General features: G+C 50.7%; 1 protein-coding gene across 4 annotated transcripts; it reads right to left on the bottom strand.

Annotated features, from left to right (window-relative positions):
• Nucleotides 1-251: 251 nt before the first annotated feature.
• On the bottom strand, nt 252-26,425 carry TSKU (tsukushi, small leucine rich proteoglycan). Of its 4 annotated transcripts, XM_048493236.1 has the most exons (3): nt 26,059-26,425; nt 16,999-17,201; nt 252-1,469 (listed from the first exon to the last, which is right to left on the bottom strand). In XM_048493236.1, exon 3 carries the CDS (start codon nt 1,458-1,460, stop codon nt 396-398), a length of 1,065 nt encoding a protein of 354 aa, XP_048349193.1. In that variant the 5' UTR covers nt 1,461-1,469; nt 16,999-17,201; nt 26,059-26,425; the 3' UTR covers nt 252-395. The 4 variants fall into 4 exon arrangements, with proteins under 4 accessions (XP_048349193.1, XP_048349191.1, XP_048349192.1 ...); XM_048493234.1 differs by lacking the exon at nt 16,999-17,201; XM_048493235.1 differs by lacking the exons at nt 16,999-17,201; nt 26,059-26,425 and adding an exon at nt 23,141-23,258.
• Nucleotides 26,426-26,878: the final 453 nt, after the last annotated feature.

The following is a 26,878-nucleotide window of genomic DNA, read 5'->3' as shown; positions in this document are numbered from 1 at the left end:
CCAGCCTGGTTAAAAATACATCTACTGTGTCATCTGGCCTCCCGTGGGCACAAGGGGGGGAGGGGATAGCCAGACGCCATCCATATTTTTAATGGGTTCTGTTTTTAAGTAATTGGTATTTAAATTATGTTTTAATGTATGTTTTAACCTGTTGTGAACTGCCCTGAGCCCTCAGGGGGAGGGCGGTATATAAAACTAATAATAAATAAAAAAAATAACTGTACAATGAAATCAAACACGAAGCCACCATCTTCATCAATCATTGTAATCAAGGATTGGAATATACAAAATATATATAAATTAACAATATATATATTTTTACAGAAGGCACATTGGACGCTTTTGTTTGTCTGTGCGTGTTCTAGTCCAGGGGTTCATACATTCTTCTCAGCCTGTCATAAGGTGTACGGCGCTATCGCAACTGACCCTTGACTGTCGTGGCAACTTAGGGTCTCTTTCTTGGGCAGCCCCGTTTGTCTGTGGTACTGGCCTTCGCGGATTGTCTTCAAGCACTTAATGTTTTTCCCCAGAGCGATACTTTTGATGGAAGGCAGGTATTTCAACATGGCTTTTGATAAGGAAGCGGCAACACCTGTGCTCGACAGGTTGAGCTCTTGCAAAGCACTTAAGCTGTAAAACACTTCGGCCTCCAAGGATTTAAGGTTCGGGTTGCTGGATAGGTCAAGCACTTGGAGAGCCGGTAGATCTTTGAAACTGTACGGTGAGATCACTGATAGATCGTGAAGACCACTGAGCGACAAATGGGTTAAATCCTTCAGTCCGGAGAACGCATGCTTCTTGATTGCGGACACTGGGTTTCCATCGAGGTTTAAATACCGAAGAGGTATCCCTTGAAGGTTTGGGACGCTCTTGAGCCTGTTTCCAGACAGGCTCAAACTCTGAATATTGGGAATGGCTTTGTCCTGCGGCCTTAAAATCACGCTTATCAAATTGTTCGAGAGATCCACGTTGATCGGTTTCCCTTGACCTTTTGACGCAAAGACGCCCATCGATATTTCCAAGAGGAGGTTGTTACTCAAATCAACGTCCCCCAGAGGTAATCCGGAGAAGCACTCGTCTGGAAGGGTGACCAAAGAGTTGTAACTCAGATCCAACGTTTCGAGATATCTGAGCCTAGAGAACGTGGCGGAGGTGACCCTTGAGATCCGATTGTTGCTGAGGTCGAGGCTGACCAGCGTGGTGTAGCCGGGGCCCGTCAGCATGGACTCGTTGATGGATTCCAGTTTGTTTGATGATAAATCCAGGTAGGTGGTGTCCAATGGGATGGGCACAGGGACGATATGGGACCCGATGTTGCTGCAGTCCACCTTGGTTAGGCTAAAGCTGTCGAAGAGACCGAAACTCTCCACTTCACAGTGGCATCCTGGGAAGCAGGTCCTTGACGTGCCGATGGCAGGAAAAAGCAGCAACAGCAGGTGAAACCAAGTGGGGAAAGGCATCGTGGGAATCTGAAACACACACAAAAGAGATGGGAAAAAGAGGTCAAGGACCATCATAGAATCATAGAGTAGGAAGAGATCACATGGGCTATCAAGTCCCACCCGCTGCCATGCAGGAACATACGATCAAAGCGCTCCCGACATATGTTCATCCAGCCTCTGTTTAAAAACCTCCAAAGAAGGAGATATTTTGTTTCTGGAATGCCAGTGATGTGTTAATAATAATAATAAGAGTTTGGATTTATATCCCCCCTTTCTCTCCTGTAGGAGACTCAAAGGGGCTGACAATCTCCTTGCCCTTCCCCCCTCACAACAAACACCCTGTGAGGTGGGTGGGGCTGAGAGAGCTCCGAGAAGCTGTGACTAGCCCAAGGTCACCCAGCTGGCATGTGTGGGAGTGTACAGGCTAATCTGAATTCCCCAGATAAGCCTCCACAGCTCAGGCGGTAGAGCAGGGAATCAAACCCGGTTCCTCCAGATTAGATACACGAGCTCTTAACCTCCTACACCACCTTCTACTTTTAGTTTCCAAACCACATTCCAACCGTGGCATGCATCACCTGTGCATTTCATTCCATGTTTATCCTACCCTGCCTCCAAAAAAGCTGTGGGTAGAGTATATATAGAGTTCTCCATTTCATCCTCACAACAACCCTTTAAGGTAGGTTGAGCAAATGGTCCAAGGTCAGCCAGTGAGTTCCAAGCACGGAGGAGATTTGAACTGGGCAACCTCTATGCTACACCCCCCCCCTGCTATAATGCAGCTTTAATACCGGTCATCCTTCCCACCCCCTTAGGTTACTGGCTCACCTTGATATACTACAATGAAATCTGATCAATGCTCATTGATTCGCTTGACTGTAACACTGCAATAAATAAACACTGATTGAATAAAGAAGCTTATGAGAAAACTAAACACACAAACCGAAGGATTTGTTGAACTGTGAACACATGCACCCATTTTGGAATTAAATTTAGAATTTCTGCGGGCTGCGGCAGGTCGAACGGCGCAGGGGACAAAACACTCATGGGAAAATCTGTGCTGCCCTGCTAGGAAAGGTGGTTACCATAGAGCAGTGGTGGCGAACCTTTGGCACTCCAGATGTTGTGGACTACAATTCCCATCAGCCCCTGCCAATTGGCCATGCTAGCAGGGGCTGATGGGAATTGTAGTCCATAACATCTGGAGTGCCAAAGGTTCACCACCATGGCCATAGAGCCACATTGGAAAAAAGGCCCTCCACTCCAAATGAACTGCTTCAGAATACAAAGGGATGGGGGTAGGCTGGCTATCTTTTACACACACACCGCCCCCCATAATAATTTAAAGGCACAGGGAGAAAAAAACATGAAAGTTTGTGGGGGGGGGGGGGAATGTAAATACATATAATAGTGTCCTATCAGATCAAAACTTCTGTTACCGACGCAACGACGTAAAACGATCATTTGTAACTTATCGTACTATTTGGCATGCTTATGGAAGTTAGAAGTATAAATACCTTCCTTTTCCGAGGGAAAAACTGCTGATCTATTTGCTGACTTAGTCTCTGCCATCTGTTTTCTATTACAACTTAGTATTGTACAGTTGTTGGGCGTGTACAGTATTGTTGTTTTAATTTTTGTATGATTCTTTGTTTTAAACGTTTCGATGAATTGTTATTAATCTGTTGTGACCCGCCCTGAGCCCTGTTGGGATAGGGCGGGATATAAATTTGAAGGCAAATAAATAAAATACTTGGGAAAACTCCCCACCAAAAAAGTTTTTCCCAATTTTTCCACCAAAAAGATTGAAAAAGTCCTCCATCTTTTTCATGCTGTACATTTTAGGTGCCGCACGTTTTGTCTAAAGAAGCCTTTTACTCGTTCTGAAAGATAAAACTGAGTTTTCTTTAAGGGCTCCCCCAAATTTTCCATCCCAAAAATTGAAGAAAAGGGGAGAAAACATTATTCCCATTGAATTTTTCTATGTTTCCCCTGGCCTTCACTTCTTTGCCCCCTCACCATCCACAGCCTAGCTTTCTCACCAGTTGCGCATTTTCAATGCATTGGCAATTGGGGCTGAAACTTAACAAAGGGGCTTTTCCCCACTACAGAAGGGAGCTAAGGTCGACTCGGTTCCCTTCAGTGGAGGGCGATTCCAGGCTGTCCCCACAGCAACTGAGTTGGCCCCCTGGAACCGAGCTAAGTGGGCGGGATCATCTTGGTGCCTGTTTCGCTCCTCAATCGTGATTGGCGCTTGTGTTACGGCGGGAAACGGGAACATACTTGTTTTTTACAGTTTTTACAGTTACATGCGCTTTCTGCCTGCCATGACTCTCCTGTTCTGCACATGCCACAAAAGCGGCTCGTGATTGGTTGAACGGATGAGGTGTCATTTCGATGCTTCCCCACTTCGTTGCGGTATCGACCTTGTTCTGGCATAAAAGTGTAGTTCATAACTGCGACAAGGATGTCGCAGTGGGGATTCACTGAGGCGAACCTAGGTAGAAACCAGTTCAATTCTGTCAGTGGGGAAAGCCCCAAAGAATGGGATCAAACCCAGAGAAGATGATAAATCTTCTCTAAACACTGAGAAAACAAACATCCTGTCTCTTCAAGCCCCACCTGGGTTCTCCCCAGCTTTTAATCAAATGACTGAAACGGCCTGCACATTTCTAACCCCCTCTCTGATTTTTCCTTTATTGCCAAACCCTAAAAATGTGGTTGTGGTGGGTTTTCCAGGCTGCGTGGCCGTGGTCTGGTGGATCTTGTTCCTAACATTTCACCTGCATCCGTGGCTGGCATCTTCAGAGGTGTCTCACAGAGAGAAGCGTGTTACGCACTGTGTCCAGTGAGAAGGGAATATTTAGGGGATTTTGCTATTCTGCACAGTAAAATCCAGTCGCAAAGTGCATTAAAAGTGGATTGAAAGTGCATTATTCTGCCCGTGTGGAAGGGGTCTTAATTTCCAAACCACGTTCCAGTTTGTGCATTTCATTCCATTTTTATCCTACTCCAAAGATTATTCTGAGCTCTTTGAAAACAGGCCATTTTTGCCTGTGTTGGGAGGCATAAATTTGAAATTGTATTACTGTTTTGTAGTTAGTTTTATAGTGATTGTATGAGATGCTGTTTCACAAATGGCTGTGAAGTGCCTCGAGCCCGAATGGGGAGGGTTGGTATAGAGATTTAATAATAATAATAATAATAAAACAATAGTAACTCCTTTGGTTACCTCAGAGGTGTCCAACTCTGATGCTTGAGATGTTCATGGACTACAATTACCATCAGCCCCTGCTGGCATGGTCAGTAGGGTCTGATGGGAATCACGGTCCATGAATGTCCGAAGCGCCAGAGTTGGACACCCCGGGTTACCTACTCCCGTATGTGGATGTGAAGGACCATAAGAACATAAGAACATAAGAACAAGCCAGCTGGATCAGACCAGAGTCCATCTAGTCCAGCTCTCTGCTACTCGCAGTGGCCCACCAGGTGCCTTTGGGAGCTCACATGCAGGATGTGAAAGCAATGGCCTTCTGCTGCTGCTGCTCCTGAGCACCTGGTCTGCTAAGGCATTTGCAATCTCAGATCAAAGAGGATCAAGATTGGTAGCCATAAATCGACTTCTCCTCCATAAATCTGTCCAAGCCCCTTTTAAAGCTATCCAGGTTAGTGGCCATCCCCACCTCCTGTGGCAGCATATTCCAAACACCAATCACACGTTGCGTGAAGAAGTGTTTCCTTTTATCAGTCCTAATTCTTCCCCCCAGCATTTTCAATGCATGCCCCCTGGTTCTAGTATTGTGAGAAAGGGAGAAAAATTTCTCTCTGTCAACATTTTCTACCCCATGCATAATTTTATAGACTTCAATCATATCCCCCCTCAGACGTCTCCTCTCCAAACCAGAGTCCCAAATGCTGCAGCCTCTCCTCATAAGGAAGGTGCTCCAGTCCCTCGATCATCCTCATTGCCCTTCTCTGCACTTTTTCTATCTAAAGAATTTTTTGGTTTGATTTGGGGGGGGGGTCTGCCATTTCTAAAACGGTGACCTCCATTCAGAAATGAACAAGGCGTGCTTCAGACTTTCCAGCAACCACACATGGCTCATTCTCGCACCAAGAGTGAATGGGTTTTTTTTTTTAAATCCCTGCAACGCCATTAAGACTTATAACCTTTGGAAAAGGCCGATGACTCTCTAATGAAAGCCGTGGTCTCCCACCGTAGATTTATAGCTGCTGCCGTTCGAAAAACGGCTGGAAATGTGACCAATGTGGGCAACGGGGGATAAATTCCAGAGGCTCGGGAGAAGAGAAAGATCGTTACGGCGCTTCTGTTTTTCAACAGGCGATACTGATGCCCACCCAACAGGGAACGAATCCGGGCAAGATAAATCAAAACACAGAGCGGGTGTCGTTTTAATTGCTTTGCTTTGCAGCTCGAAAAGCCGGCTGCCTCCCTGAGACCAGTTTGCCGTTTGTCAAGTTTTAATAGACTCCTGGTTTTTCCTATCTCTCCGCCCCCCCCCCCCAGCCCTGATTAATCTGTCTACCTGTGTTTCGGTCGGGCCTCGCTGCAACGCCACGCAGAATTGCTGCTGCTGTTGTTGTCCGACGGGGGACCACTTAGAAAAAGAGATGCCAAATTCCAAACGGTCAGAACGAGAGCACAGAGCAATTTCTCCGTCAGTCTCGCCCGCTTCCACACCCAGACTTTTTTACACACAAGGGAAGTCAGATAGAGCGGCGAAAGATCTGACAGAATTAAAGCAGCGGTTTTTTTTAATGTAGAAGAGGAGGAGGAGGAGGAGGAGGAAGAGCAGTAGTAGTTTGGATTTAGATCCCACCTTTCTCTCTAGTAAGGAGACTCAGGATGGCTTACAATCTCCTTTCCCTTCCTCTCCCCACAGCAAACACCTTGTGAGGTAGGTGGGGCTGAGAGAGTTCCAAAGAACTGTGACTAGCTCAACGTCACCCAGCAGGAATGTAGGAGTGTGGAAACACATCTAATTCACCAGAGAATCCTTTGCTACTTAGGTGGAGGGGTGGGGAATCAAACCCGGTTCTCCAGATTAGAATCCACCTGTTCTTAACCACTACGCCACGCTGAGTTAAAGCGGGGGAAAGCTTTTGCATTCCTGGCTAGAACAAATTAGGTTCCAAAATCTTGCCGAGTTTGACGGAAGGTAACTGTACAGCCTACTGGGGGTGGGAGGAGAGAATGAGGAGGTGGTTTGGCTATAATGTGTTTGGAATATGCTGCCACAGGAGGTGGTGATGGCCACTAACCTGGATAGCTTTAAAAGGGGCTTGGACAGATTTATGGAGGAGAAGTCGATTTATGGCTACCAATCTTGATCCTCTTTGATCTGAGATTGCAAATGCCTTAACAGTCCAGGTGCTCGGGAGCAACAGCCGCAGAAGGCCATTGCTTTCACATCCTGCACGTGAGCTCCCAAAGGCACCTGGTGGGCCACTGCGAGTAGCAGAGTGCTGGACTAGATGGACTCTGGTCTGATCCAGCTGGCTTGTTCTTATGTTCTTATGATCTTATAATGCAGACCTGGGGGTGGCATGTGGGCAGGCTCAAATGCAGGGCCTGGGGCATCTGTCCCTGTTGCCCACTGGCTAAGACTGGCCCCCTAGTTTGACTTTATGTGAGGCTGTTTTATGTTTTCTTGGGTATCTGGGATCTTTTCTGCACAAAGCATACGCTCTGCTCCTGACCGACAGCATCGTTCAGAGAATCATAGAGTTGGAGGAAACCACCAGGGCCATCAAGTCCAACCCTCCGCAATGCAGGAACACAATCAAAGCATTCCCAATATATGATCATGTGTCCTAGTCTCTGAGACAGCAGAAAACAAGCTGGCTCCCTCTTTGATATGGCGTCCCTTCAAATATTTAAACATCGCTATCGCGTCTCCCCTTAACCTTCGCTTCTCCAGACTAAACATCCCCAGCTCCCTAAGCCTCTCTTCGTAGGGCATGGATTCCAGACCTTTGACCATTTTGGTTGCCCTCCTCTGGACCCGTTCCAGCTTGTCAATATCCTTCTTAAATTGTGGTGCCCAGAACTGCACACAGTTCTCTAGGTGAGGTCTGACCAATGCAGAGTGCGGGTGGCACAATTACTTCCCTCGATCTAGACCAGTGATGGCGAACCTATGGCACGGGTGCCAGAGGTGGCACTCAGAGCCCTCTCTGTGGGCACACACAAACAGAGTTCATCATGTGGAAGGGAAATCCCCCCCCCCCACACACACATCTAGGCTGGCCTGGGCCGCTGGGCTTGATTATTAGCATTAAACCTAAGACCTAGTTTTGGGGAAGCAGTGTAGGTAATCCTGTTAAGCGCTGTTAAACCCCACTGATTTTCATGCAAAGAACTAAAACACGATCCTTTACCTGGGAGCAAGCTCGGTTGCTGGCAATGGGGCTTGCTTCTGAGTAAACCCTCCTAGGGTCGTGATTCACCCATTCGAAGAGTTGCATGGTTGCTTCAAAGCAAAGCCAACAACTACCATCAAGCTTACTCCCGAGTCATGCATGCCTCCGAGCCAACCATTTTTTCTAAACTAAAACCTCAGTATTCAGGTTAAATTGCCATGTTGGCACTTTGCGATAAATAAGTGGGTTTTGGGTTGCAGTTTGGGCACTCGGTCTCGAAAAGGTTCGCCATCACTGATCTAGACACTAGACTCTTATTGATGCAGCGCAGAATCGCATTGGCTTTCTTGGCCGCCGCATCACACTGCTGGCTCGTGTTCAGTTTATGGTTTACTAAGACTCCCAGATCCCTTTCACGTGCAGTGTTGTCAAGCCAGGTGCATTTCACTTTTTCTGCCTAAGTGTAGAAAGACGACAGAGTGGACTGGGATGATTGTGGATTGCACCTCAAAATGAACTATTTTGCTGCGTTTCTAGGAAGGCTGCATCACCCAGAGTTGCTATGGGCCTGCGCTTCACCAATCCTTTGGTGGCGGTTTGTCAACGCCTGAAAAGAGAGCAGCTGTTATCGATGGAAACGGAGCAACACCAAGCTAGAGATAAGAAGGGGAAACCAGCATGCTTTGATCAGCAACATGATAAGCTTGTCTGTAATAACTGCCAAATTTTGCTTGTTCTAATAAATAGGTTCACAAACAGGTCCACTGGGCCTAAACCGCTCATTGAAAGGAGGTGGCCTGATGCAACTCTGCATGCTCTGTTGTTCCAGTCTAGCCTTCCTGCATTTCCCCCTCTGAATAGGGAATTCTTCCACGTTGCTTCAGCAGGGACCATTTGATCATTCAGTCCGTCTTGCTGCTGAGCTGTGGAAAAATACTCATGGGATCTGCCTGCTGCCTCTCTGTAGAAGATCCCACTCCCGGCTTGCATACTTTTACCTGGGAGGTGTACTCAAAAAAGAGACATCCCCCGAGGACTCCCTGCTCTCTCCCAGCAATCCTTGTGTCGTGGTGGCACGGCTGATGCCAAAGCAGTCCATCAAATCTACGACGGCCGAGCAGAAGGCTTTCTGGACCCCAGCCCGGCCTGCTTTCGAAAAACACTTGGCTAGTGCCAATAAAGATTTTGGCAGGCACCATAGCACCCCTGGGGCCAACACACTGGAGACCCCTGTGGTAACTTATGGACCACTCCATATTCATGGGGCCAAATCACGTAAACTTCTTTCTCCCCTTCAAGGAGAAACAGTCATGCCACTGGAGCCTCTGGGATATAGCAACGCCTGCAATTATGCTATGTTACGACCAGTGGTGGGATCCAAAAATTTTAGTAACAGGTTCCCATGGTGGTGGGATTCAAACTGTGGTGTAGCGCCAATGGGGCTGGGCGGGGCACGACGGGGGCATGGCCGGGCATTCCGGGGGCGGGGCATTCCTGGACGGGGCTGTGGCAAGGACGCAGCCACTGCGCCAATCCTTGGGCGGGAAACGAATGCACGCAGGCGCAGGCTGCCACGCACGCCGGTGCACCTCCTGCTAGACTGTTTCAAGTTCTGCGTGCTACTGCTGAGAGGAGGGACGTAACTAAGACAAAAATCACGTGGCAAAACCACCCATTAGTAACCCCCTCTCGGCACACACAAATAATTAGTATCCTACTCTCGGGAACCTGTGAGAACCTGCTGGATCCCACCTCTGGTTACGACCACGCTTAGAGGGCGGTCCACAAGCACCCCTTCTGGGACCACAAGAACTTCAGCCTCACCAAGCTGAGCCATGACGCTGCTTACGCCTGCGTTCCGCAGCTCTTTAAATGTGTCCCAAAGAAGCAGTTCCGCCCTGTGGCAGAAACAGCAAGATCTTGGCTAGCAACCTCCGCTGGAGTTTTTCCAAGCAGGCAGAGCCAGGGGAAATCCTCAACGGCCGATAAATCGCAGCGATGTCACGCTTTGCCTGATTTCCCCCTATTTCCTCCCTCCTCCACCCTCTCCAGTTTTCAGTGTGATTCCAGCCACCCGAGGGGTGGGGCGGGATCCCCTCCGAAGACAAATCAACCCTCCAAGAGTACATAGAAAGTCGGCCTCCGGCGGAGGGAGGAAACGGGGCTCAGTCGCAGCGCTTAATAAGCCCCACATGTCCGCTCTGGGGCAGCGTAAATACAACAAGCCCCCCCCTTCCTTCCGGTCTCCACGTTTGCACCGTTTGACTCCTCTGACTTTTTTTGTTTTGTTTTTGCATTTCTGCCTCCTCTCCCTCTTGCCCCAGCGTCAGGTTTCTCTTTTGGAAGCGCAGTCGCTCAACATCTGCAGCCAACGGGGAGGAGGGAACTCCAGCTGTCCAGAGGAAGAGGGCCGTCCTTCTCATCCGCCCTCTGCAACCCTCGAGGGCCAGATGATTTCTCTGTATTCACCTTCCTATTTATGAAGCGTTTAAGAAGAAGAAGAGCTTGGATTTATACCCCCCCCCTTTTCTCCCCTGCAAGGAGACTCAAAAGGGCTTACAATCTCCTTGCCCTTCCCCCCACAACAAACACCCTGTGAGGTAGGTGGGGCTGAAGAAGAAGAAGAAGAAGAAGAAGAAGAAGAAGAAGAAGAAGAAGAAGAAGAAGAAGAAGAAGAAGAAGAAGAAGAAGAAGAAGAAGAAGAAGAAGAAGAAGAAGAGGAAGAGGAGGAGGAGGAGTTTGGATTTATATCCCCCCTTTCTCTCCTATAGGAGACTCAAAGGGGTTTACAATCTCCTTGCCCTTCCCCCCCCCCAACAAACACCCTGTGAGGTAGGTGGGGCTGAGAGAGCTCTGAGAAGCTGTGACTAGCCCAAGGTCACCCAGCTGGCGTGTGTGGGAGTGTCCAGGCTAATCTGAATTCCCCAGATAAGCCTCCACAGCTCAGGCAGCAGAGCAGAGAATCAAATCCGGTTCCTCCAGATTAGATACACGAGCTCTTAACCTCCTACGCCACTGCTGCTCCTTGAAAGGAGAGAGAGAGCTCCAAAGAACTGTGACTAGCCCAAGGTCATCCAGCTGGTACAAGCTAATCTGGTTCCCCGGATAAGCCTCCACAGCTCAAGTGGCAGAGCGGGGAATCAAACCTGGTTCTCCAGATTAGAGTGCACCTGCTCTTAACCACGACGCCACGCTGGCTCTCAAGGGGTCTTTTCCGTGCAATAGGTTTTTTGTGCAGAGCATGCGCATGGGTTCCGTGCGACCCTTTTGCCTCCTCTAAGGTTTGCAAATTCTGCTATGAGAGGGTTACTGGTACGTTCCCTGGATCTACTTCCTGCAGGGGTCATTTTGTGGCTGCACCAGCTTCCCTGCATCAGAATTCCAAGTGCGCCTACAGGGGTCATAAAGTTTTCAAGGCAAGAGATGAACTGAGGTGGTTTGCCACTGCTTGCCTCTACAAAGCAACACCAGATTTTCTTGGTGGTCTCCCATCCATGCACTAATCAGGGCCAACTCTGATGAGCTTTAAAGATCTGATAAGGCTAGCCAGCCAGGTCAGGGCAAAAGACATACAAAGGTAGTTTGCCATTGCCTTCCTCTGTAGAGAACCTCTGAACTTCCATGGTGGTCATCCATCCAAGTACTAACCAGGGCCAACTCTGCTTAGTTTCCAAGATCTGATGAGACAGGGCTAGCCTGGGCCATCCACATCAGGGCAAAAGACATACAAAGGTAGTTTGCCATTGCCTGCCTCTGTAGAGAACCTCTGAACTTCCATGGTGGTCATCCATCAAAGTACTAATCAGGGCCAACCCTACTCAGCTTCTGGGATCTGATGAGATCAGAGCAGCCTAGACCATCCAGGTCAGGGTAGGAGACGCACAGGGGTAGTTTGCCATTGTCTGCCTCTGAATACCATTCCTGGACTTGCTTGGTGGTCTCCCACCCAAGTACTAAGTAGGACCAACCCTGCTTAGCTCCGAGATCTGATAAGATTGGGCCAGCCTGGGCCATCCACATCAGGGCAAAAGACATACAAAGGTAGTTTGCCACTGCCTGCCTCTGTAGAGAACAACTGAACTTCCATGGTGGTCACCCATTCAAGTACTAACCAGCGCCAACCCTGCTTAGCTTCTGGGATCTGATGAGATCAGGGCAGCCTAGACCATCCAGGTCAGGGTAGGAGACGCACAGGGGTAGTTTGCCATTGTCTGCCTCTGAATACCATTCCTGGACTTGCTTGATGGTCTCCCACCCAACCTAGCTTAGCTTCCGAGATCCAACGTCAGGCTAGACTGGGCCATCCCGACGACAGCCTTCTACAAAGCAGGCGGCAGGTTTCGCCGATGAGTATTAAAAGGAAAACAACACGCCCGATATCAGCTTCTCTCTAACTAGCTAACCACACGCTCCAGTCTGTCGGAAGCAGGATTATTCTAGCAGATGGCAAAAGAAGGAGAGAAAAAAACAAAACCCCAGTGAGATGGCATAAACATGGACGCCGTTTCCAGCCAAGGCTTTGAGGACATGATGGGAAAGAATTGAATCTGGAAGCCTGGCCCCTTTCCACGGGGAAAAATGGCCTGGCTTGTTCTGTAAACAGTGGGGGATCTTTGGAAGGACCACCCCATCACTGAGAACTTCAGCGTTGTTAGGCAGGTGCTGAGCGGAGGCTGAAAAAGCCTACGGCATAAGCGGGCACCCGGCTACTCATCCTCTCACCCCCATTTGGCAGAAAAGGGCAGGTAACAGGATGCCACAGACGCCAGCGTGTATTTTTCCCCCTGCTTCCCTGACCATTTATTTATTTGCTTGTTTACTTCAGCATGGTGTAGTGCAGTGTTTCCCAACCTTTTCGAGGTCAGGGTACCCTTGACCTCACTCTTCATATCTCACGGTACCCCTGCCGCCACCCTCCACCTTCCCCTCCCATTGCCCCTGCTTGCCACACCCCCCACCTTCCCCTCCCAGGGTGAAAGGGAAGCACTGGGGGTGGGGGTGGCTGCTGACCTTGTGGCAGGCCCTACCCCATTGGCCAGCTCCATGTCCTTGCTGGCGCCGGTGGGAGACACCACAAAAATGAAGGGGGAGGGGCAGTTGTGTTGCCGCGGTACCCCTGGGACATGCTCACGGCACCCCAGGGTACCATGGTACCCTGGTTGAGAATGGCTGGTGTAGTGGTTGAGAGAGGTGAACTCTAATCTGGAGAACCGGGTTTGAATTTCCACTCCCGCACATGAAGCCTGCTGGGTGACCTTGGGCCAGTCAGAGTTCTCTCCGATCTCTCTCAGCCCCACCTAAACTCACAAGGAGTCTGTTGCGAGGAAAGGAAGGGAAAAGGAGTTTGTAAGATGTTAAACAGTACTGGCAGGAGAACTGACCCTTGCGGTGTATAGAGGTTAAATAATATTGGCGAGAGAATCGCCCCTTGTGGGACTCCACACACCAACGAATAGCGGGGGGAGGTTCTCTCGCCATTGGCTACCCTCTGCCCCTGCAGACGTGAGCACAGACACTGCATGCCAGTGATGGCGAACCTTTTTGAGACCGAGTGCCCAAATTGCTACTCAAAACCCACTTATTTATCGCAAAGTGCCAACACGGCAATTTAATCTGAATACTGAGGTTTTCGTTTAGGAAAAACGGTTGGCTCCGAGGCATGCGTTACTCGGGAGTAAGCTTGATGGTAGCCATTGGCTTTGCTTTGAAGCAACCGTGCAACTCTTCGAACGGGTGAATCGCGACCCTAGGAAAGTTTACTCAGAAGCAAGCCCCACTGCCAGCCACCGAGCTTATTCCCAGGTAAAGGATCACTCTTTAGTTCTTTGCATGAAAATCAGTGGGGTTTAACAGCGCTTAACAGGGTTACCTACACTGCTTCCCCAGAACTAGTAACTTTAATGCTAATAATTGAGCCCAGTGGCCCAGGCCAGCCTAGATGTGTGGGGGGGGGGGGGCGATCCCCCCACATGATGAGTTCTGTTTGTGCGTGCCCACAGAGAGGGCTCTGAGTGCCACCTCTGGCACCCGTGCCAGAGGTTCGCCACCACTGCTGCATGCTGTCCCGAGAATTGGCATGCCAGCAAGATGGCTGGCCAAGATGCCGCAGCCGACCAAGCCCAACGCTGCCGACAGATCTAATACCAGCAGCGCAGATCCGCCCGGGTCCAAGCATCTCCGGAGGTCATCTGTGAGGGCGTTCAAAGCTGTTTCCACCCCATGTCCAATTTGATGGTGCTACTGGGAAGTGCCTGTTGCCACCCTGTAGGATTTTCAAGGCAAGACATGTTTGGAGATAGCCACGTTTAAATATTTGAAGGGATGTCATGTCAAAGAGGGAGCAAGCTTATTTTCTGCTGTTTCAGAGACAAGGACCAGGAGTCACGGGTTCAAGGTGAAGGAAAAGAGATTCCACCTAAACATCAGGAAAAAACTTCCTGACCGTCAGGGCTGTTCGACAGTGGGATTCACTGCCTCGGAGAGTGGTGGAGTCTCCTTCTTTGGAGGTTTTTAAACAAAGGCTGGATCAGCATATGCCGGGAGCGCTTTGATTGTGTGTTCCTGCATGGCAGGGTTTTGGACTTGATGGCCCTTCTGGTCTCTTCCAACTCTATGATTCTATGGAGATAGTTTGCCACTGCCTGCCTCTTCATGGGCTGAGAGAGTTCCGAAAGAACTATGGCTGGCCGAGGGTCACCTAGCAGGCTTCACACGGAAGAAGAAGAAGCTTGGATTTATACCCTGTTTTCTCAACCATAAGGAGTCTCAAAGCGGCTTACAAACTCCTTCCCTTCCTCTCCCCATAACAGACACCTTGAGAGGTGGAAAGGGCTGAGAGAGTTCGGAGAGAACTGCGACTGGCCCAAGGTCACTAAACAGGCTTCATGTGAAAGAAGAGCTTGGATTTATACCCCGATTTTCTCAGTCATAAGGAGTCTCAGGCCCCTTCCGCACATGCAGAATAATGCACGTTCAATCCACTTTCAGTGCACTTCGCAGCTTGTGTGGAATAGCCCAGAATCCACTTGCAAACAATTGTGAAAGTGGACTGAGAGTGCATTATTCCGCATGTGCGGAAGGGGCCTCAAGGCAGCGTACAAACTCCTTCCCTTCCTCTCCCCACAACAGACACCTTAAGAGGTGGGAGGGGCTAAGAGAGTTCATAGAGAGCTGTGACTAGCCCAAGGTCATCCAGCAGGCTTCATGTGCAGGAACAGCATATGCCTCTGCCCAGAGGGGAGGGCAGAAGGAACTGCCGGCTGCCAGCTGAGAGCCCAGCTGGTGGTGGGCAGGGGAGGGCAGGGCAGGGGAGCCTGACTAGCCCAAGGTCATCCAGCAGGCTTCATGTGCAAGAACGGGAAGTCAAAGCTGGCTCGCCATCTTAGAGTCCGCCGCTTTTAACCATTCCACCATGCTGGCTCAGCACTTCAGTTGAGGAACTGTTGCAACAGAGGAGGAAAGGGGAAGAAGGACAGTTGACAGTTGGAAACACCAGCCGAGACAAGAAAGCTGTTTCCACTGGCCCGGCCCCCAACAAGAACTGCCTCAACCTCAGAATGGTTCACTTTTCCTATCAGCAATGGTCGATTTTGGAGGGCGAGCGCAGACATACATCGTTGTATAGGGAGGGGGACTGAAAAGGTTTTAAAGACATTTCAGGCGATGTGTGCCAAAAGGGCCACTGTGACCAACCAGTTCCTCGGAGGGTCCAGCCACAGGGCCTAGAGGAGTGATGGCGAACCTTTTAGAGACCGGGTGCCCAAACTGCAGCCCAAAACTCACTTATTTATCGCAAAGAGCCAGCACGGCAATTTAACCTGAATGCTGAGGGTTCAGTTTAGAAAAAAACAATAATTCACACATTAACATCTTTTGTCTTAAAAGAAAAATACAATAACAGAGCTTTCAATGATACAAACAACGTTTTATTGAAAGGTAAAAGTTTGCATTTGGCATGCTTTTGAACAATTAATGTGATTTTTGCTGTTGTATGCATGCTGATAATTTGTCTAACCTTGGCTCATGCTTTGTATGTTTGAGAGCAACACATGTAGAACTCAGGTCATCTGTTAGTCTGTTTCTGGTGTCAGATTTGAAGGGGGAGGGGGAGATGACGGCACGCGTGCCCACAGAGTGGGCTCTGAGTGCCGCCTTGGGCATGCGTGCCATAGGTTCGCCATCACGGGCCTAGAGGCCATGACCTTGCTGGGTCAGACTTAGAATCATAGAGTTGGAAGAGACCTCAAAGGCCATCAAGTCCAACCCCCTGCCACGCAGGAACACACAATCAAAGCACTCCTGGCAGACGGCCATTGCACCTCTGTTTAAAAACCTCCAAAGGAAGAGACTTCACCACACTCCGAGGTAGTGCATTATTCCACTGTCCAACAGCCCTGACGGTCAGGAAGTTCTTCCTAATGTTTAGGTGGAATCCCTTTTCCTGCACCTTGAATCCATGACTCCTGGTCCTAGTCTCTGGAGCGGCAGAAAACAAACTTGCTCCCTCTTTGACATGGCATCCCTTCAAATATTTAAACATGGCTACCCTGTTTCCCCGAATATAAGACATCCCCGGAAAATAAGACATAGTAGAGGTTTTGCTAAAGTGTGAAATATAAGGCATCCCCCGAAAGTAAGACGTAGCAAAGTTTTTGTTTGGAAGCATGCCCGACGAACAGAACACAGAGAAATAAGACATCCCCTGAAAATAAGACATAGCACATCTTTGGGAGCAAAAATTAATATCACTGTCTTATTTTCGGGGAAACACGGTACGTCCCCCCTCGATCTAGACACTATAATCTAGATCTTCCACATCACCTGATCTTTTTAACAGGAAATACTGGGAACACCTTCTCCATCCCACAGAGATGCTCTACCATTGAGCCACACCAGTTCAAGCCCCACTGGAACCCTAGGAAACAAGTTATGCTTTAGCTTCACAGCTGGCTCACCGAAGCCGGTTTGAGTTTCATCAGCAGGAAAGAAGACAAGATTTTACAACAAGTCCTCTTGAAAACCACTTTCTCCTAACAGCGGCAGCGACGTTCAAATGGGCTCCACACTGCCAGCACCCACCCAGACCCATCCACAGTGAAAATGTTTTTTTTAAAAAACCCTCAACAACTTATCAGGCTGCCCTCAGCCGGCCAGCTTCCCCAAACACACTTACTTTCCAGGAAACCTCTTGAAGACCAGTCTACCAAGATGCCTCCCCTGCCGGGTCGCTCAGGAAGATCCTGGGCATTGTAAAAACCGAGGTGCTCCGAAATTATCTGCGCTTCCACGAAAACTCACAGAGGGATCGGGCTGGGAGAGGAAACATGCCGAGAAGCGACGCGGTCCTCTCCTGCCTTTGGCTCGCAACCGGCCAGTCTGACAATGTAAAAAGAAAAAAGGAATAGCTGTCTTAACCCGGGAGTCTGCGCACTGCTGCTATGCTCCCTCCTCCTCCTCTCCGACTGACTTAACAAGGAGGCGAGGAGAAATTGTGGAGGAGGGAAGCCGAAAGGACCAGCCAAGGGAGAGAGGGAAAAGTCTGAAGTTTCGGAGAAGGCTGGCAGCGGGCAGGGATTGCAGCGTGGCAGGCGGAGGGGCCCGGGATCCCTCTGAAACCTCGAGCGCTCGGTTTCCGAGCTCCCCAGAGAGCCAGCTTGCAAAACGCCGCCGCCTCTTCTGCCGGTGCGCTCTTTGGAGTTCCGTCCAGCTATTGCGACAGCAGGTTGGGAGTCGATTCCCCTTCTCTGTTCCGAATCCAGCTCCGACAGTTGTGTGTGGGTGCGTGCCAGGAATCTTCCCCACTCATACGCCCTCAAGCCACAACTGACTTACGGCGACCTTGGCGAGGCGGCTGAGGAGATGTGGTTTGCCCTCACCTGCCTCGGCAGAGTCTTTTGGGGTGTTTTCCCATCCAATTCCTAGCCCTGCTTAGCTTCCAAGATCTGATAAGACTGGGGTAGAACATGGCTCACTTCCTTCCTGGTTGAGATCTTGGGTAATGGTAGTTTCCTGTGCAAACACCTGGTTATTTATGACCCATGGGATGACATCACATCACAACATTTGCTAGGTAGACTGTGTTTCATACAATCATAGAATCCTAGAGTTGGAAGAGACCCCAAGGGCCATCCAGTCCAACCCCCTGCCATGCCGGAACACACGATCAAAGCACTCCTGACAGATGGCCAGCCAGCCTCTCTTTAAAAACCTCCACAGAAGGAGACTCTACCACACTCCAAGGTAGCGCATTCCACTGTCAAACAGCCCCGACTGTCAGGAAGTTTTTTCCTGATGTTTAGGTGGAATCTCTTTTCCTTCACCTCAAACCCATGACTCCTGGTCTTGGTCTCCAGAGCCGCAGAAAACAAGCTTGCTCCCTCACCAACGTGACGTCCCTTCAAATATCTAAACATGGCTATCATGTCACCTCTTAGCCTTCTCTTCACCAAATTAAACATGTCCAGCCCCCTAAGGCAGATTCCGCACAGGCTAAAAACAATGGTGTGAAAACGGTGTAAACTGTTTTACACCGTTTGAAATCATTTTGCACCGTTTTCACAAGCAGGGCAACGAAGTGGCTTCCCATGAATCAAGCATTCCCACACGTCCCAGAATCCTTTGCTCTCGATTCAAGCAGGGCAACGAAGTGGCTTCACATAAATCAAGCATCCCCACACGTCCCAGAATCCTTTGCTCTCGATTCAAGCAGGGCAACGAAGTGGCTTCACATGAATCAAGCATTCCCACACGTCCCAGAATCCTTTGCTCTTGATTCAAGCAGGGCAACGAAGTGGCTTCACGTGAATCAAGCATTCCCACACGACCCAGAATCCTTTGCTCTCGATTCAAGCAGGGCCACGAAGTGGCTTCACATGAATCAAGCATTCCCACACGTCCCAGAATCCTTTGCTCTCGATTCAAGCAGGGCAACGAAGTGGCTTCACATGAATCAAGCATTCCCACACGACCCAGAATCCTTTGCTCTCGATTCAAGCAGGGCAACGAAGTGGCTTCACGTGAATCAAGCATTCCCACACGTCCCAGAATCCTTTGCTCTCGATTCAAGCAGGGCCACGAAGTGGCTTCACATAAATCAAGCATCCCCACACGTCCCAGAATCCTTTGCTCTCGATTCAAGCAGGGCAACGAAGTGGCTTCACATGAATCAAGCATTCCCACACGACCCAGAATCCTTTGCTCTCGATTCAAGCAGGGCAACGAAGTGGCTTCACATGAATCAAGCATTCCCACACGACCCAGAATCCTTTGCTCTCGATTCAAGCAGGGCCACGAAGTGGCTTCACATGAATCAAGCATTCCCACACGTCCCAGAATCCTTTGCTCTCGATTCAAGCAGGGCCACGAAGTGGCTTCACATGAATCAAGCATTCCCACACGTCCCAGAATCCTTTGCTCTTGATTCAAGCAGGGCAACGAAGTGGCTTCACGTGAATCAAGCATTCCCACACGTCCCAGAATCCTTTGCTCTCGATTCAAGCAGGGCCACGAAGTGGCTTCACATAAATCAAGCATCCCCACACGTCCCAGAATCCTTTGCTCTCGATTCAAGCAGGGCAACGAAGTGGCTTCACATGAATCAAGCATTCCCACACGTCCCAGAATCCTTTGCTCTCGATTCAAGCAGGGCAACGAAGTGGCTTCACATGAATCAAGCATTCCCACACGACCCAGAATCCTTTGCTCTCGATTCAAGCAGGGCCACGAAGTGGCTTCACATGAATCAAGCATTCCCACACGTCCCAGAATCCTTTGCTCTCGATTCAAGCAGGGCAACGAAGTGGCTTCACATGAATCAAGCATTCCTGACCAGAATCCTTTGCTCTCGATTCAAGCAGGGCCAGGGGTAGCTTCACATGAATCAGAAACGTTCCCACCGCGACCCAGAATCCTTTGCTCTCGATTCAAAGCAGGGCCACGAAGTGGCTTCACATGAATCAAGCATTCCCTACGTTAGAATCACTTTTGCTCTCGATTCAAGCAGGGCCACGAAGTGGCTTCACATGAATCAAGCATTCCCACACGTCCCAGAATCCTTTGCTCTCGATTCAAGCAGGGCAACGAAGAGGCTTCACACGAATCAAGCCGAGAGGGGGTTACTAATTGGGTCGACTCTTGAAAGGTTCTACTCCAAAAATCTCGTTGGTCCCTATGGAGTACTGGATTCAAATCCTGGGTTATACACAACCGCTCAAGCTAACACCACTCCATAACTCTTGCTCTTTGGGCAGCGCATGACCGCCATCTATGCCACTATCAACGCACAATTTTTTTGAGGACAAGGGACCTGGAGAAAGATCCTGTAAAATATTACATGGAGTTTCTTGTGACACCAAAAAACCATTTTATTGAGCTTGGGTGGACTGGCTCCCTCTTCACGGGACTTTCAAAGCATATCTGAAGTGAAGAAGAAGAAGGAAGAGGAGTTTGGATTTAAACCCTATTTTCCCCTACTTTCAATGAGTCTTAAGCGACTTACGATCACTTTGCCTTGACAGACGCCTTGAGGAGTAGGTGGGGCCGAGAGCGTTTGGAGAGAACCACGAAGGGCACAAGGTCAGCCAGCAGGCTTCATGTGTAGGAGTGGGGGAATCAAACCTGGTTCTCTAGACACAAACCACACTTAACCACTCCCCTAAGCTGGCTCTCTAAAGATAGGAATACAAAGATGACAAATTTATAAACGGTGTGACCAAAACACAGGTCTCCGAAAAACTTTTCCGGGGGGGGGGGGCTTTCTTGCTCCACTACACAGGGACCAAGACTGAAAATACACACACACACACACCCTTTCAGACAGGATGGCAAATGCAGGTAGCAAGACTCTACAGCAGTGTTTCCCAACCTTTTCGACATTGCAGTACCCTTGACCTCACTCTTCATATCTTACGGTACCCTGTGGGTGGTACAGCCCTGCCACCCCCACCTTCCTCTCCCAGTGCCCCTGCCTGCCACCCCCAAGAGGCATATCTAGGGAAAATGAACCCTGAGGCAAAATCTGAGTTTTCCACACACTGCCCATGGGCTCCATTTTCCCTAGATATGGGGGGAGATCAAAGCCATCTGCCGATCTCACGGAGGTGCGCCCAGGTCTACCGCTGGGCAGGCTGGAAGAGGCCGAGTCAGCATGCTGGCACGGGCTCCGGAGGGCCGGTGGCTCGTGGGGCCCAGTCCACCACCCCGCAAATGCCCTTGCCCCGCCTTCCAATGGGTGAATCACGACCCTAGGAGGGTTTACTCAGAAGCAAGCCCCATTGTCAGCAACCGAGCTTATTCCCAGGTAAAGGATTGCGCTTTAGTTCTTCGCATGAAAATCAGTGGGGTTTAACAGCGCTTAATAGGGTTACCTACACTGCTTCCCCAAAACTAGGTCTTAGGTTTAATGCTAATAATCAATTAGCTAATGCTAACAATAATGCTAATAATCAAGCCCAGTGGCCCAATAATGCTAATAATCAAGCCCAGTGGCCCAAGGCAGCCTAGATGTGTATGGGGACACTCTGTTTGCACGTGCCCACAGAGAGGGCTCTGGCACCCGTGCCATAGGTTCGCCACCACTGCTATATGGGCAGCAAAACATAATGGCTGAAAAGGGTTAAAATAATTCTGCTTCGCTATAGGGGTGCCAGCTCTGTGTTGGGAGATAACTACAGATGTTGGCAGTGGAGCCTGGAAAGGAGAGAAACTTTAGTGGGATCGAATGCCATAGAATCCAACAGAGTCCGAAGTGGCCGCTTTCTCCAGGGAACCTGATTTCCGTAACCTCAGTTGTAATTTCAGATCTCCGGCCCCCGTTTGCAGACTGGCAACTCTAGCTCCCGAGTTATACCCACCGCTTGAACCAATGGCTACAATTGCATTAGAGAATCTAGGCCAGGTGTACGTTTCGGAGCGGGCAGGATAACGTTTCAGGCGATTCAGTCAAAAAGAAAAAGAAAAACAAACAAACAAACGCACACGCACACACACACACCCCATGCACACCGGTCGAACGCTTCAGCTCCTCTTCCATTTTCCACACCTCCCTTCGGACTGGGCGATGACTAATAAACATTTCACGATTTTCCTGGCGGGGCCGAGAAACCGACCCGACTTTTTAAACTTCCTGTGGAGACGTTACTTCTCCCTCGGCTGAAATTTGGCTGCAACCTTCCAGCCTGCTTTCTCCACCTCCTCCTCCTCCAGTTACAAACTCTGGAGACGCACGCCTGAGGAACAGGACGCCGCAGTCCTGTTTCAGAGGATGTTCGAGCTTGCAGCCGGGCGGGCGCTTACTGATAAGTAAAACCACTGGTTCCTGGAGGATCTGCTCCCGTGTAAACATGCCCCAGCCAAGGTGATGGGGAAGCATAGGACAGAACGACAGGAAATACTTTTCTGTGTATTTGAGAGCAGGACCATATCCACAGCACTGGTTGTCGTGGGCTTTCCGGGCTGCGTGGCCGTGGTCTGGTGGAACTTGTTCCTGATGCTTCGCCTGCATCTTCAGAGGTGTATCAAAGAGAGAAGTTTGTTACGCACTGTGTCCAGTGAGAAGGGAATGTTGAGTGGGGGATATATTGTCCATGTCCCAGGCGAAACGTTAGGAGGAAGAAGAAGAAGAAGAAGAAGAAGAAGAAGAGGAGGAGGAGGAGGAGGAGGAAGAAGAAGAAGAAGAAGAGGAGGAGTTTGGATTTATATCCCCCCTTTCTCTCCTGCAGGAGACTCAAAGGGGCTTACAATCTCCTGGCCCTTCCCCCCTCACAACAAACACCCTGTGAGGTGGGTGGGGCTGAGAGAGCTCCAAAGAGCTGTGACTAGCCCAAGGTCACCCAGCTGGCATGTGTGGGAGTGCACAGGCTAATCTGAATTCCCCAGATAAGCCTCCACAGCTCAGGCGGCAGAGCTGGGAATCAAACCTGGTTCCTCCAGGTTAGATACACGAGCTCTTAACCTCCTACGCCACTGCTGCGTAGGAGGTTAAGAGCTACCAGACCACGGCCACAAGACCACAGACCACGGCCATACAGCCCAGGAAGCCCGCACCTACCAGTTGAGTCTGGCCGTGAAAGCCTTCGGTTGGATCCAGTCGGATCCAATTTCCCCTTTTTTTGTGTTGCAGAATCGGGAGGGATCTACAGCAAACTTTGCACCAAAGCGAAGGAGAGCTTTCCGCCACACCAACGGCCAGTTCATGCCTGGACTGGTCCCGCAGAAGTCACCTTTGACCTCTCGCAAGCTTTGCCTTCAAAGCCGGTCCGCCCACCCACCCACCCCTCTCCTTTTCCCAGATTCCCTCTAATCCCATCACCACTTACCAGGAAAGGAGAGATGTCAGGAAGAGCCGGCTGCTCACGCACACCTTTTCCTGGAGACGGTTTGCATGTTTGGGAGGAGAGGATTAGAAAGAGGAAAAAGAAAAGGGGTGGGGGGTGGGGAGAGGAGCCGAAGGGAGGGGAGGGGACGGAAAAGCCCAGAAGAGGGTAATGCAGAAGGAAGGGGGGGGGGAGAAGAGTCCAGAGGGCAGTGCTTGAAATCTGAAGCCGGGGCCCGGGGAAATCCAGCTGTGAATCAGACCGCTGGCAGCCTCAAGCATCGGCTCTTTGCTGGGAGAGTGGCGGGGAGGGGAGCTGAGCAGCTCACAAAGAAGAGCAGGAAAAATAAATAAGTCAGCAAGAGAGGCATGACTTTAAGGGGGGGGGGAGCTTTTCACGCAGTGGCAAAAGTCTCCGAGCGGGGAGGTTCACACATGCACTGAAACTCTGGTTTGCCACCCTCGATCGCCGGTGGCTTGCAGTAGTGGGATCTGAGATCACAGAATCGTAGAGTTGGAAGAGACCCCAAAGGCCATCCAGTCCAACCCCCTGCCATGCAGGGACACAACGATCAAACAACCCCGACGTAGGATTATCTAGCCTCCGTTTAAAAACCTCCAAAGGAGACTCCACCACTCGCCGAGGCGGTAAATTGCACAGCCCTGACGGTCAGGAAGTTCTTCCTAATGTTTGGGTGGAATCTCTTTTCCGACACCTTGAATCCATGACTCCTGGTCCCGGTCTCTGAGGCAGCAGAAAACAAGCTTGCTCCCTCTTCAACGTGGCATCCCTTCAAATATTTAAACATTGATATCATGTCCCCTCTTAACTTTCTCTTCACCAGCTTAAACATCCCCAGCTCCCTAAGTCTCTCCTCGTAGGGCAGTGATGGCGAACCTATGGCACGGGTGCCAGAGGTGGCACTCAGAGCCCTCTCTGTGGGCACGCGCAAACAGAGTGCCCCCTCCACACATCTAGGCTGGCCTGGGCCGCTGGGCTCAATTATTAGCATTAAACCTAAGACCTAGTTTTGGGGAAGCAGTGTAGGTAACCCTGTTAAGAGCTGTTAAACTAAAGCGCAATCCTTTACCTGGGAGTAAGCTCGGTTGCTGGCAATGGGGCTTGCTTCTGAGTAAACCCTCCTAGGGTCGTGATTCACCCGTTAAAAGAGTTGAACGGTTGCTTCAAAGCAAAGCCATCGATTACCACCAAGCTTACTCCTGAGTAACGCACGCCTCGGAGCCAACCGTTTTTTCTGAACTAAAACCTCAGTATTCAGGTTAAATTACCGTGTTGACACTTTGCGATAAATAAGTGGGTTTTGGGTTGCAGTTTGGGCACTCGGTCTCGAAAAGGTTCGCCATCGCTGTCGTAGGGAATGAATTCCAGACCTTTCCCCATTGTGGTTGCCCTCCTCTGGACGCGTTCCAACTTCTCAAATTGCGGTGCCCAGAACTGTACACGTTACTCTAGGTGAGGTCTGAGCAACGCAAAGTAGCGTGGCACAATTACTTCCCTCGAAATAATTGTAATTGTCTCCAAACAGGGAGGTTCACACACACACACACCTCTCTCTGGTTTGCCACCCTCCGTCGCTGGTGGCTGGAAGAAGTGGATCTGAGAGGCTAGGCAAAAGTTTGGTCCGGAGCGGTGTCAGGTCCGGGACGGCCTGTTCGCACATGCCCGGCAGCTCCAGATGTTGTGGTCACCCTCCAGCGACCAGCAGGCACCAGTGAATCACACCAACGGGTCGATAATGCCTGCAGTGTGCAAACTCCAATCGATGCCCACTTGATATGCCCGCTTTCCACGTTCTGGGTGCACAAGAGCCGACCTAACGTCGGAACCAGCCCCGACCCAGGTCAGGGGACGCAAGCCGGGCTTGACCCGCACGCTGCAAAAAAAACCCCAAGCCGTCTCTTCCGCTCCCGACTAGGCTGGCTGGAAAGGCCCTTCGCCGTCCACAACTTTGCAAAGTTATTGGAAATGATGGATGTCTTTTCTTGGGTGTGTGTGTGTCTGTGTGTGTGTGTGTGTCCTGACTGCCTCCTTTCCGGGCTCTCTGGTGAAGAAACTGGCTGCAGGCAGACTCCCTCCCACTGACTAACTGGATTTCAGTTCCTCTGCAGAGCGACCCTTTAAGTTGCAAATCACACACACACACACACACACACGTGTGCACACACACACAAGCCAATAGAGGAAACCTGCTTCTTTTGCAGAAAAAGGGTTTAGAAAGGGATCGGACATTTTCTCCCCAATTCTTTTATCAAGGGAATCAATAGACCAGGTCAGGTTTAGAGGGTTGCCAACTCTGGAGATGGGAGTGGAACCCGGGGAGGGGCACAGTTTTGGCAGGGGGCTCCAGAAGGGCACGGTGCCCCCCAGTCCCCCTTCCAGCCCAGATCTCCGTCCTCTGGAGCGCTCCGGGCCCTGCCGGGAGGTTGGCAACCTCATTTGACGCAGAACCACGGTTTCTGCGCGCGCACGTTTTATACTCTCGGATTATTGTATTCTTTGTGACGTCTAGGCATGCAACCCGCCACGAGTCCCCTGGGAGACTGGCGAGGCAGGCTTGTGACATATAAATAATGAACATACATACACGTGTCTATCGGAACGTCTGAACGCCGGCAGCGGCTGGCTCCCCCTTCCTTTTGCAACCAGGTGGAGGAGGGGGTTTTCAGGAAGCGCCATCAAGGCCGCCTCTGATTTATACGTTACCTTTTTCCTCTCTTTTGCAGAAGTTGGGCTTTTTTTACAATCCGGGGAGCGGGGGCGGTGATGGAATCTTCACAAACACCCCCCCCCCCCAAAAAAAAAAGCCTTCGCAACGCTGCCGATCAATTGCTTCCAACGTTTGCACAGGGAAAAGTCGGACAGGGCCAAAAACAAAAAGTTTAGCCAAGAAAGACACTCACCTGGTCTTGCAGCGGACGAACAGCTCTTCGCTGCCCCCCCTCCCCCCCCCTTTCTTTCTCTTGCAGCAGCAATCCGGGCTCGGTGCAAAAAAAAAAAAAAGCAATAGGGTTTTTTTTGGGGGGGGGGGGTTGCGTGCGTGCAAAAGGACGGCTCCCCCTCCTCCCCCCTCGCTCGCTCGCGATCCGCTGGTCTCCGGTCCGGGGGCGCTCCCTTTGCACGCGATCCTCTGCCAAGGCCGCTTTATAAACCCGCCCGCGGCCCGAGGGGGGCGGCCAGCAAGCCCCGCCGACCGCCTCGCCTGCGCCGCCTTCCAGCTCGGCCGGCCAGCCCCGGATCCCCTCCTTGCAGCCGGCCGGCCGCCTCCTCCTCCTCCTCCTCCTCCTCCGCCCCGCGGGGAGCGTCGCGCAAGTGCGCAGTCCAGACTCTCTCCAACCCCCCCCCCATCACCATGGAAGGAGGGGCTTGGCTCCCCCCCTCGGCTGAGAGAAAGCAGTGGCTCCTCCTCTTCACCCCAGAGCAGGGGGGGGGCGGGGTGGGGGGTGTCTACAGAGGCAGGGCGAAAGAAGGGAACTTCCCGGGGAAGTCTGGCCTGCGGGGTTGCCAGTCTCCAGGGAGGGCCTGGAGATCTCCCGGAACGGCAACTGATCCCCATGTCAGGGAGGGGGTCAGTTTCCCCTGGAGAAAAAAAAAATGGCTGCTGCAGAAGGTTGGGGGGGGGGGGTGAGGTCTCGAATCCATGCCTTGTGAGGAGAGACTTAGACCTGGCTCTTTCAGATGCAGTTGCCAACCTCCAGGGGGAGCCTGCAGATCTCCAGCAAC

Source organism: Sphaerodactylus townsendi, linkage group LG04 (genome assembly GCF_021028975.2).
Source record: "Sphaerodactylus townsendi isolate TG3544 linkage group LG04, MPM_Stown_v2.3, whole genome shotgun sequence".
NCBI lineage: Eukaryota > Metazoa > Chordata > Lepidosauria > Squamata > Sphaerodactylidae > Sphaerodactylus > Sphaerodactylus townsendi.
This window is presented reverse-complemented; position numbering and strand designations above follow the sequence as displayed.